The sequence below is a fragment of the Camelus ferus genome, chromosome 13 (assembly GCF_009834535.1).
Source record: "Camelus ferus isolate YT-003-E chromosome 13, BCGSAC_Cfer_1.0, whole genome shotgun sequence".
Lineage (NCBI taxonomy): Eukaryota > Metazoa > Chordata > Mammalia > Artiodactyla > Camelidae > Camelus > Camelus ferus.
The window spans coordinates 64495455-64507626 of record NC_045708.1 but is presented as its reverse complement, the minus strand read 5'-3'; the positions used below and the strand labels follow the sequence as shown (position 1 = coordinate 64507626).

The 12172-nt window shown below is 36.5% G+C and overlaps 1 protein-coding gene across 10 annotated transcripts in view; it reads left to right on the top strand.

Moving 5' to 3' along the window:
- COL24A1 (collagen type XXIV alpha 1 chain) overlaps positions 1 to 12172 on the top strand; it is a 337788-nt gene that overhangs the window by 159523 nt on the left and 166093 nt on the right. For all 10 annotated transcript variants that reach the window (XR_004325201.1, XM_032494719.1, XM_032494718.1 and 7 more), the window contains 2 exons: positions 6476 to 6529; positions 7750 to 7794. Coding sequence is in view for 9 of the 10 variants with exons in the window: in XM_032494719.1 (XP_032350610.1) it covers positions 6476 to 6529; positions 7750 to 7794 (99 nt within the window). In the remaining variant the exon portion in view is untranslated. The remainder of the gene's footprint in view (positions 1 to 6475; positions 6530 to 7749; positions 7795 to 12172) is intronic.

Here is a 12172-nt window from a genome sequence, read left to right as displayed (position 1 = left end):
CATGCTACTTCCCGCTTCTGTGAGCCTGACTACTTTAGGTACCCGATACGAGGAGAAACATGCGTTATTTGTCTTTCTGTGACTGGCTTATTTTACCTAGCATAAGGTCTTCAAGGTTCTTCTCTTATTGTAGCCTATGTCAGAATTTCCTTCTTTTTAAAGGCTGAATGATAATAGTCCATTATCCAGTAGTCCAAAAATCTGCATTTTCTTTATCCATTCATCCATCAGTGGACATTTCCACCTATGTGCTTTCCTCAGAGCTTTTGCGGTTTCAGTTCCAGACCACTGCAATAAAGCAAATGTCACAAAAATTGAGTCACACCAGTTTTTTGGTTTCCCATTGCATATAAAAGTTCTGATTATACTATAGTCTACTGTGTGCAATAGCATTATGTCTAAAAACTATACATACTTTAATTTTAAAATACTTCATTACTAAAAAATGCTAACCATCATCTGACAATGCAGGGTTGCCACAAAGTTTCAATTTGTGAAAAACACAGAATCTGCAAAGTGCAATAAAGTGAAACAATAAAAGGAGGAATGCCTGTATATGCTATTGTAAGTAATGCTGCAGTGAACATGGGAGTGCAGACATCTCCTCGAATCCTGTTTCTGATTCTTTTGTATAAGTATCCAGAACTAGGATGACTAGATCATATGGTAGTTCTATTTTAATTTTGGAGGAATTGCCATACTGTTTTCACAGCGGCTGCACCAATTTACATTCTCGCCAACAGTGCACAAGGGTTTATGTTTCTGTACATCCTTGCCAATGCTTGTTATTTTCTGTTTGTTTTATAGTGGCCATCCTAGCAGGTGTGAGGTTGACCCTCATTATGGCTTTGATTTCCATTTCCCTGGTGACTAGTGATGAGCAATTTTTCATATACCTCTTGGCCATTTGTACGTCTTACTTCTGTTCAAGTCCTTTGCCCATTAATTTATGATTTTTATCTTTTAGTTTGTTACTGTGGTGTATCACCTTGATTGATTTGACCCACAGATGTTGAATCATCCTTGCATCCCTGGAATAAATCCCACTTGATCTTGATGTTTGCTTCTTTTAATGTATTGGTTTTTTTTTTTTTTTAAATTGAAGTATAGTTGATTTACAGTGATTTACAATATTGTGTTAGTAACAGGTATATGGCATAGTGATTCGGTTTTTTTCTTTGCAAATTACATTCTGTTATAGGTTATTACAAGTTACTGGGTATAATTTCCTGTGCTGTACAGTAAATCCTTATTGTTTATTTTATGTATAGTAGTTTGTGTCCATTAATCCCATACAACTAATCTGTCCCTCTCCCCAACTAATGTATTGTTATATTCAATTTGCTAATATTTTGTTGAGGATTTTTGCATCTATGTTCGTCAGGAACAATGGTCTGTAATTTTCTTTTCTTGTGTCGTTCCTTTTGAACTTTAGTATTAGGGTAATACTAGCCTTGTGAAATGAGTTTGGAAGCATCCCCTCCTCTTCAGCTTTTTTTTTGAAGAGTTTGAGAAGACTAGGCATTAGCTCTTTATATGTTTGGTAGAATTCACCAGTGAACCTTTTATCAGTTTCTCACTTTAAGTCAGTTAATATTTTCTCTATATATTTAAATGCTCCTTTGTTGGATACATAAATATTTACAAATATATATCCTCTTGTTGGATAGACCCCTTTATCATTATATAATGCCCTTCTTTGTCTTTTATTAGTCTTTAAAGTCCATTTTGTCTGATATGAGTATAGCTAAACCAGCTTTCTTCATATTTCATTTGGATGAAGTATCTTTTCCATCCCTTCACTTTGTGTGTCCTTACATCTGAATTGAGTCTCTTGTAGGCAACATATGAGTCATGTTTATTTTTAATTCATTCAGCCATTCTTTGTCTTCTGATTGGAGAATTTAGTCCATTTACATTTAAAGTAATTATTGATCGGTATGTACTTATTGACATCTTGTTGATTGTTTTTGTATTTCTCTGTTCCTTTCTTTTTCTCTTGTTCTTTTCCTTTGTGATTTGATGACTTTCTTTAGTGTTAGATTACTTCCTTGTTAACTTTTGTGTATCTACTATAAGTTTTTGCTTTGTGGTTACCATGAGTTTTACGTGTAACAGCCGATATATGTATAGCAGCCTGTTTTAAGTTGATAGCAACTTAAGTTTGAACGCATTCTAAAAAATTCTTTATTTTTACTCCTTCCCCTTATATTTTGTTTTTAACATAATATTTTACATCTTTTTTGTGTGTTCTTAAACTAATTGTTATAGTCATTGTTAATTCAACTTCTTTTGTCTTTCAACCTTCATACTAGCACTGTAAGTGGTTAATCCACTGCCTTTACTCTATATTTGCCCTTCCCAGTGACATTTTTATTTTCATGTCTTCTTGTAGCTAGTTAGTGCCTTTTCTTTTCACTTTAAAGGAATCCCTTTAACACTTCCTGTAAGGCCAGTTTAGTGATGATGAACTCTTATCTTTTGCTTGTCTGGAAAACACTCTCTCTCCTTCAGTTCTAAATAATAACTTTGCTGGGTAGAGTATTCTTGTTTGGAAGTTAGTTTCAACTTTTAGCACTTCAAATATATCATGCTACCCTTCTGGCCTGCAAAGTTTCTGCTGAAAATCAGTTGAATATCTTGTGGGGGATCTATTACATGTAACAAGTCATTTTTCTCTTCCTGCTTTTAAGATTCTGTCTTTAACTTTTGACACTTTAACTATAATATGTCTTGTATGGATCTCTTTGTGTTCATCTTATTTGAAACTCTCTCTACTTCCTGGACCTGAATGTCTGTCTCTTTTCCCAGGTTAGGGAAATTTTTAGCCATTGTTTTTTTGAGTAAGTTTTGTGCCCTTTTCTCACTCTCTTCTCCTTCTGGGACCCCTGTGATGTGAATGTTATTCTGCTTGATGTTGTCCCATGGTTGCCTTCAGAGCTGTCTTCACAACATTTTTTTCTTTCTTTTGCTACTCTGTTTGGGTGAGTTCCAGCACCCTATCTTCGAGGTCACTCATCCACTCTTCTACTCTGTCTGGTCTGCTGTTGAGCACCTCTGGTGTATTTTTCAACTGAGTCACTGCATTTTTCAGTTCTGTGATTTCTGTTTGGTACTTTCTGATATTTTCTGTCTCTTTGTTGATGTTTTCATTGTGTTCATTCATTTTCCCCCCGAGTTTAGTAAGTCTTTTTTCTTCCCCCATTACATTGAATTCTTTATTAGCTAGATACTCATTTCCATTTCTTTAAGATCTTTTTCTGAGGTTTTTTCTTTTTTGTGTATATGTGGAATATATTCCTGTGTTTCCTCATGTTTCTTGACTTTCTGTGTTTGTTTCTATGTATTAAGCAGGAAAGCTACCTCTCCCAGTCTTGAAGGAGTGGGCTTGTGTAGAAGATGAACCTTACCATTCAGCCTTGCCCTGGCTCTTGGTTGTCTCTCCATCCTTTGTGATGGTCTAAGTAGCCTGGTTTAGTCTTCATAGGTCCCAGTTGTTGAAGATGTGCCAAGACCTGTCAACTTCCCAGTGGGAGAGATTTCAGTCAGCACATAATTTCAGGCTGATTGGAAGTCAGCTTCGTAGGGAGCAACTATGAAAGTATGGAGATAATTTAATAGTATTTGCCCGGTGGGACTGCAGTTATAAGTCCTGCTGACCTCTGGACTGTGAGATCTAGAGATATCCCCTGGGTGACAGTTTCAGAAATCAGGGCTTTAGATGAGTATATAGGCTTTTTTCCTGGAGGTACCAGTGAACTGTGATGAGGCCAAAGGGAAGAGCAAGAATGGTGTCTCCCAGATACAGTCACTGAGAGCATCTCTGTAGCCTCTGCATGTGTGGCAAACCTGAAGCTCATCCTTCAGGTTGAAACTCCAGGACAAGTGTGGCACCCTGCTTTCTTGTGGTTATCATTTGCATGGACTATTGTTTCCCTCCTTTCACTTTCATCCTATGTGTGTCCTTAAATCTAAAGTTAGTCTCTTATAGATCCAACTATAGACCTTTTATTGATTGATTCATTCATTCATTCAGCCACTTTAAATCTTGCTTGCAGACTTTAATTTAAAAGTAGTTACTCATAAGGAAGGGATTATACTGCCATTTTGTTACTCATAAGGAAGGGATTTATACTGCCATTTTGTTAATTGTAATTGTTTTCTCTCTTGTAACTTTTTTGGGGGGACCATCAGGTCCAGTGGTTTTTAAATTGAGCTCCTCAGGACCCTTGAGGTCCCCTGGCAGAGCACTGAGACTGCCAGGGAGATGGAATCAGCCAGGCGTTGCAACTTTGAATCTAGTTTATGTCATCAGAGTACCTTGATCAAATAAAATTTCGTTTTGTAAGAAAAAAAAAAAAGCTAGTTCTGGCCAGGAGCAGAGGGAGGGTCAGGCCATAGAGACAGCACTCGGCACCAACCACTTAAAGCAGGACAGGGGCAGGGAGGGCAGCAGAAGGCAGCCCTCTGGTTAGTGCCCATTTGGGACCACGTGATTAGAGAGGTCCCACCCTCCTCCACTGAACCGGGTGTTAGAATCTGGTCTCCAGAACTGGCCGCCTCCCAGTCTTGCCTGCATGAGGTACCAGAGAATCTGCCCTGGGGCTCAGGGCAACACCTGCTGCCAGTTGCATGAATTCTTGAGAGCAGGGACTGTGTCTTACTTATATTTGTATACTCCAGGCCTGATGTGGTGCTGTTTATTGGACCTCACACATAGTAGAAAATTAATAAAATGTCTGATGAAAAAAACGAATGAACACATGAAGTAAATAATTAAATGTTAGCTCTCCTGTGGTGAAATTTAAACATCACAGCCTTCTCATTCTGCCCTTCAGTCAGTCTAAACATTTAAAACTTGTCACTTAGAGTTCTAAAAGAGTGTTTTGGGTATTAAGAGTTAGGAATCATTGTATCAATCAGGACTCTTTCCGTTGTAAGTAATGGAAACTCAACTAAAAATATGTATAAGAAGTTGAGGAATTCCAACAGAACTGTACCCATGACCCCCCAGAATATCAGCAGAACCCAGTCACTACATTTGTTAATTCTTGATTTCATTCTCAGGCGTTCTCCCCTTCATGGTTTCCTGCTGTTTAGATTTACATCATCCTTAATGCTATTCTGTCTTCCCAGTTGTTCCACTGTAGTCAAAAATTTTCTTTAAACTAATTTGGGTTCTTGGCTCATTACTGAACCAACCACTGTTTCTAGGAATGTAGAATATGCTGACTTAGGTCCATGTCACATATCCACCCTTAAATTTAGTCATGGGTAGGGTCACCTCCCCTCAAACCACATGAGGAAAGAGTGTTTCCTTCAGAAAAATTAGAATGCTTTTGTCTGGAAAAAAAAAAAAAAGATGAATGTTAATCCAGACTTGGATAAGGACAGTATATCCTCATTTCAATAATCTAATCCATCTCTTCCTATTAAAAATAACAAAGCTGTACAAAATAGGTTATTGCCTAAATTCAAGCAGTTTCTTGAATGATGCTAGGTACAGAATAAGCCCGTGATGATATGAAGAATTTTTCATTTTTTGATTGTGTTAGAACATAACAGTGATAGACCAACATTTATCATGAGGAAAGATTCTCATGCAGTTTGTCACTCTGCTGCATTCCAACTAAACAGCCGTCACGCAGATAGATCTGCTATTTGGCATAGTTGTTTGCTACAGTTAAAAGTTAGATAGAACTTATTAATGGTTATAGCATCACTAAAAACAATAACACAAAAGGTAGCTCTTAAAAGAGATTTAAACTTTGGCACATTGCATAGTTAGGATAACAGAACTGAAGAAGAAAAACATTGCCATGTTGAATAGATGATATAGCGTGCTTTCTGAAATAGGATTTTTGCTTCAGTTACTTGGATGAATTGTTATTCAGAGAGCATTTGATTTTTAACAACACATGCTTAGATTAACAAAAGATTTCTTTTAATCTTAAAATTCTTAATCATGTTCAGATTGTTACTTTCTTCTGCAAATTGTCCTCTCTTTTTACTGGCCTGTATCAAGAAAGGAAATAGGTTGAAGAACATTTTGTATGAATAACGTATCCCAGACTTTGCTGGTCTCTTAACAGATATTAAAACGCTGTATCTTGTCCATCTGTTTTCAGACTTTGTGGGCACCGTGTTATCTATCTGTTGTACTAGCATCAGGTTAACAATTGGGGCTGTTGCTTTAAATTTAAGAGTACTTTTTATGAAAAGGTATCCAGGTGAAGAGTAACAAACATACTGAGCAGATTATGTGAACATTAACATATTGTTTAAAAATGTACGTTTTCCAACTTTTTGAACGATTTGCAGTTTTCTGCTTATCTGTCCTCCCAGCCCACTTCGATGGCTTCCGAGTGGGAAGTGAATGGTACCAAACACTATTGTCTATCTGAGATTAATGCCTATTGAAAAAGTATTAACTGCGCTAGGAATTTTATTGTGTGTGCTTGTATTGCCTTTACAGGGACTCATGGGGAACAGAGGGCCTCCTGGACCTCCTGGTCTCAAAGGAACTCAGGTAGGGAGAAAATAAATATCCAGTCAGCAATTTTTTTTAATTCAAATTTTCCTTTTTTTAATTTTTGTGGGACTTTAGTTTTTGCTCAGAGAAAACATCCCATTCGTATGGATGATTTTTGCCATGGAGGATTTCAGTTACCGTTTTTTATTGGCAGTTATGGAATGGGATTTGGAATTGTTCTAGTGTTCTGACTTAATTAAGTGATTTATGTAGTGGTCTCCATGGAATGTCTGAAGAATCTGAGCCCAGAATCTCACTCATATGTACTAGAATTTATATATACCATTTGTGTCTATTTTATATTTCTAATCCAATAAATTATATTTTGACTGAATTATGGATTGAGCAAAATGTTTTTTAATAAAATAGAACATGCGATTCTAAAGAGGTCTGTACATTTTGTTCAGATGTGGTAAGCATCAACTACTTATTGAAAGGTAAAAACTCAGAATGTTTAGAAAGTATGTCAATAAATAGAATGAAATATTTATTACTGTTTATTTTCTTAGAGAATAATATATAAAAATTCTTTGCTTTATGTTCTCTCATCTATTCACCAATACAGTATTAAATCCTTAGGAGAATGCACAAAATTTTATATTTTATGACATTACAACCAATTTGGCCCTGAGACTATTAGACCTATAAATTAGACAAAAAGAAACTCTAGACATCGGTAGAATCCAATATACCTTTATATCTCTAAGGTTTAAGATGGAACGAAGACTGAAAAACATATTTGCTGAATGAATTAAGTATCAAAGTGTGCCACGAGCAAACACGTTCTGTACCAATAATTGTTTCATATTCCGATGTGTATTGGTTTCCATCTATACTGAATTGAGTTTTTCTCTGTGCCAGAGGTACTGAGCCCACAGGTAAAGGCTGTCCTTAAGTCATGATGCAGTGATTCCTAATCCTAATTTTTGTGATGCCCTAATCACTTTCACTCTTATCCACTCTCAATTTTCTATGTTTAACTTATATCATCTACCAGTTTAAAAATAACCCAGTGGTACACATCCCCTTTGATGCAGATGTGGGTTGTCATGCAAAAAATTTAAAAGTCATGGGGTGATGTAGTTCTAACAATACAAGAAAATCACAGCATTATTTTCATTGTATCTCAGGAAGAGCTTCAGATTTCAGAATAAATGGAATAAGAGTTTACATTTTAAAATACTTTCAGGCCATGACATATTCTGATCTTTTCTAAGGGAGAAGAAGGACCAATTGGACCCTTTGGAGAACTGGGGCCAAGAGTAGGTATCATGTTAAAGAATTTTCAAAGGGTGCTTCTCTTAAAAAAAAAAAAAAAAAAGTTGTTTTGTAAATGTTATTTACTGGCACTAAATTTTAAGTTACAGCAAAGGACAAAGATTAAAACTATAGTCATGTAATCCTCCCAAGTAAAACAGGCCTATAACTAGAATTTTCAGGGCTACTTTAAATGATATTTTATGCCTACTATGTATTTATTTAATCCCTTCAGTCTGGTCTTTGTAATTTGTGCAAGTTATTTGTAAAGTTTCTCAAAATGCATTACGAAGCTAAATCTATATTAACCATTTCAGTAATATTTTGGAAATTTCTGTTTTCCAAGTTTGTCGGTAAAATTATGGAAAGCAAATAAGACATTTTCTGCCAATTTTTTCAGATAATGTTGTGTGATAATATATGAATTACTTATTTTTTCAAGTTCTGAAAATGAATTTTTTAAGAATTTGGGTATACATGATGAAAATTTACCTTGCCACCAAGTAATTAGGGTGTGTGCATCGCATATGTTTTAAGAGGCATTATTAGACTCATGACACACGTCTCATTTTTCTTTCTTGAACCATCATAATGTACAGGTTCTTAAAATATTTTTACATTTCAGGAGACAGTAATTCTTTCTTTTGCACCTTATCTCACAAACACATATACTGCCACTATCTCTTTAAAAAAAAAAAGTTTTTTTTTTCATTTTTTGTGAGGTGAATTATATAACAGAAGACTGTTGTTATTTGAGCCGCAGTATAACTGGTCTTATTTAAAATTCACTTCCCTAGAAAACAGAACCATGTCCACCTCTTGCCTACTCAGTCATACTATTTGTTGTTGTTGCAACTACTGGTTGAATATTAATTTAGGCTTAGTGTTGCTCTAAGTATGTCACGGGAATCATCCCTAATCTGAAAATAAATCTGCAAAATATTGTCTGCATTTTTAGATATAAAAATAAGGCTGTAATATTATGTGCTCAGGCATAACATGCTTAAGATAAGCATAATAAGACAGAATTTAAACAGGACTAAAAATGGTGACTCCAGTACTGATGCTCTGACTCGTTTGATTTCAAAGAAGTTATAAATGTACTGACACCTGATTCCAGTGAAATTCTTTCCATAATGTAATGTGATGTATAACAATTTCTGCGATGCCTGAGTGCATATTATATTATGAAATGTGAAAGAAATATTCCAGCTAAGGCTTTTTCTGAAAAGTGTGAATAAAATACATTATTAATTTTTTATAAATATCATAATATTTACATCTAATAATTTAGAATCATAACTACATTTCTTTTATATCTACAGATTGATTAGAGAGCAATTGACATTTAACAATAATAGAATAATTTTTGATTCTTTGCTTTATTTTGTGCTCGGTAGGGAACCACTAGACAATTTTAAGCAAGACAAGGCAAAAATTAGAACAGCTTTTTGAGTAGAAGTCCTAAATATAATTTTAAATGGCTGAACTTTTTGTATATATTCAAAACAGAATGAGAGCTGGAGGGTTGTTTTGTTTTGTTTTATTTTAAGAAAGAAAAATATGAGAATACTTATTAATGGATAGGAATAATAAAATCCAAATATATAATGCCTAATAGATATTATAAATTAGTACTCTATTTAGCAATCTCCCCACACACCTTTTTCTACTCCTAGTTTTGAATTTGTCTCACACGTTGGCTGAGGTATGGTGATCTCCTTAATCAAATCTTGTGTAATCAGAAACCAGTTCTTTGATATTAGAAGCCGTGTTCTGTAGGTTAATCCGGGATCCTGACCTCCTCTCCTCCAGTGGTCTTATCCTCTGCTCTCTTCAGTTACTGCTGTGGTCACACCCTTTACCTTGTCATTGCCAGTAACAGCAACCTCTTTATTTTCAATTTTAAACTTCTCATTCCCCAGCCATCATCCCCTTTCTTTGTGGTGCATTCTCTCTTGTAACCCATTCAACAGCCCCAATAAAAATTTCAGTTCTTTGATTCTAATGCCATTCTGTTACTGCTTCTCTCCCCCATGACCACGTCTCCCACCTCATCGTGCTTAAAACATTGTAATTATCACCTTGATGACATTCTAGGTTCTATTTCCATATGCAATTACTTCTACTTTTCTAAATTACTGTTTTATGCTTGTTCTCTCCTCAACTCCGTTCAAGGCTCTCATCCTCATTCTTGGCCCTGTACCTTGCATCCTGTTCCCTGAGAAGAAGGAAGTAATCAGAAGAGAACTTTCACTAGTTTCCACTGTCGTGTCTGCCACCCCCCTGTATCTGTGCCATCTGCTCTGCTTCCCTCTTGTTACCGTGGCCGAATGGGCCATTTTCCTAGCTAAGGTCAAAACCTCCACTCACTCACCACAGGCATGTTCCTGCCTGCTAAGAACTTTGATCCGTCACTTCTCCTCACTCTCTCCTGCGTCTCAGTTTTGTTCTTTTTAATGGATCAATCCTATCAGCCTATGAACATGCTATTATTTCTTCCAGCTTAAAAACAAAAGCAAACTTTATGTTGACCCCAGTTTTCCTTCCAGGTTTTACTTGTCTCTCCTTCCCTTTTCAGTAAAACCTCTCAAAAGTGTTGTGTTTACATGCTGTTTTCAATTTTTCTCCTCCCCCTGTCTGCTGAGACCATTCTCGTCCCCACCACTCCAAAACAACTTATCTTAGGACGGTCATTAATGACCTCCATGTTGCTGGATTTGGTGATACTTTCTCAGTCTTCATATTACTCAATATTTATATCCCCCAGAAGGAGGAAACACTTTCTTCACTTGCATTGTCTTCATCCTAACTCTCTGGCAGCAAATTTGCCTATTTTCCTCATTTCTTCAAATTTTAAATTGTGAAGTACCCCCAGGGCTTGGTTTGTGGCCTTTTCTCTCTACACTCACTGCTTAGATGAGCTAGTCCTGTCCTATGGCTTTAAATGCCATCAAAATGCTGGTGATTTCCAAAATTATATATGTTCAGATCAGAACCTTCTACTCCTGAACTCTGGACTTGTAATAACTACCACAGGATCTCTCTGCGTAGATGTCTAACAGGATGATCCACAACCATACTTTGAATTCACCCTCCAAACGTGTTCTTCCCACAGTCTTCCTCATTTCATTCAGTTGCCTACCCAGATTAAAAACTTCATTCTTTTTTTTTTTTTAACATTTTTTATTGATTTATAATCATTTTACAATGTTGTGTCAAATTCCAGTGTTCAGCACAATTTTTCAGTCATACATGGACATATACACACTCATTGTCACATTTTTTTCTCTGTGAGTTATCATAACATTTTGTGTATATTTCCCTGTGCTATACAGTGTAGTCTATTCTACAATTTTGAAATCCCAGTCTATCCCTTCCCACGCTCCACCCCCCTGGTAACCATAAGTCTGTATTCTCTGTCTGTGAGTCTATTTCTGTCCTTTATTTACACTTTGTTTTTGTTTGTTTGTTTGTTTTTGTTTTTGTTTTTTAGATTCCACATATGAGCGATCTCATATGGTATTTTTCTTTCTCTTTCTGGCTTACTTCACTTAGAATGACATTCTCCAGGAGCATCCATGTTGCTGCAAATGGCATTATGTTGTCGGTTTTTATGGCTGAGTAGTATTCCATTGTATAAATATACCACATCTTCTTTATCCAGTCACCTGTTGATGGACATTTAGGCTGTTTCCATGTTTTGGCTATTGTAAATAGTGCTGCTATGAACATTGGGGTGCAGGTGTCATCCTGAAGTAGATTTCCTTCTGGATACAAGCCCAGGAGTGGGATTCCTGGGTCATATGGTAAGTCTATTCCTAGTCTTTTGAGGAATCTCCACACTGTTTTCCATAGTGGCTGCACCTAAAAACTTCATTCTTGAGTTCGTTCTTGTCTCTTCTCTTCCTCTCACATTCCACCCGTAACCTGTCACCAATTCCTGGAAGCTCTACCTTCAAACTATGTACAGAATCTCACCGTTTCTCATAGCCTTTTCTGTTATCATTCTGGTCAATGCCACTGTCATCTCTCACTTGGATTATTGCAGTGGACTCCTCTTTGGACTTGCTGCTTCTGCTGTTTTGTCAGAGTGGTCCTGCTCAGAGGTCATGGCCCTTCTCTTCTCAAAGCTTGTCTAAGGCTTCCTGTCTCACTTGGAGTAAAAGCCATAGCTCTTACTGTAACCACCAGGCCCTACATGACTTGTGTTCCTATCCTGCATTCCCTTCCCATCCCTCATCTTCTTCCCGATCTCCTCTCTCACTCTCTCCAGCTGTGTTGACTCTTCATTTCCCCAACACACCAGGCACATTCTTGCCTCAGTGCCTTTACACATGCTCTTTTCCTCTGCTTAGAATGTTCTTCCTTCAGATATCCATA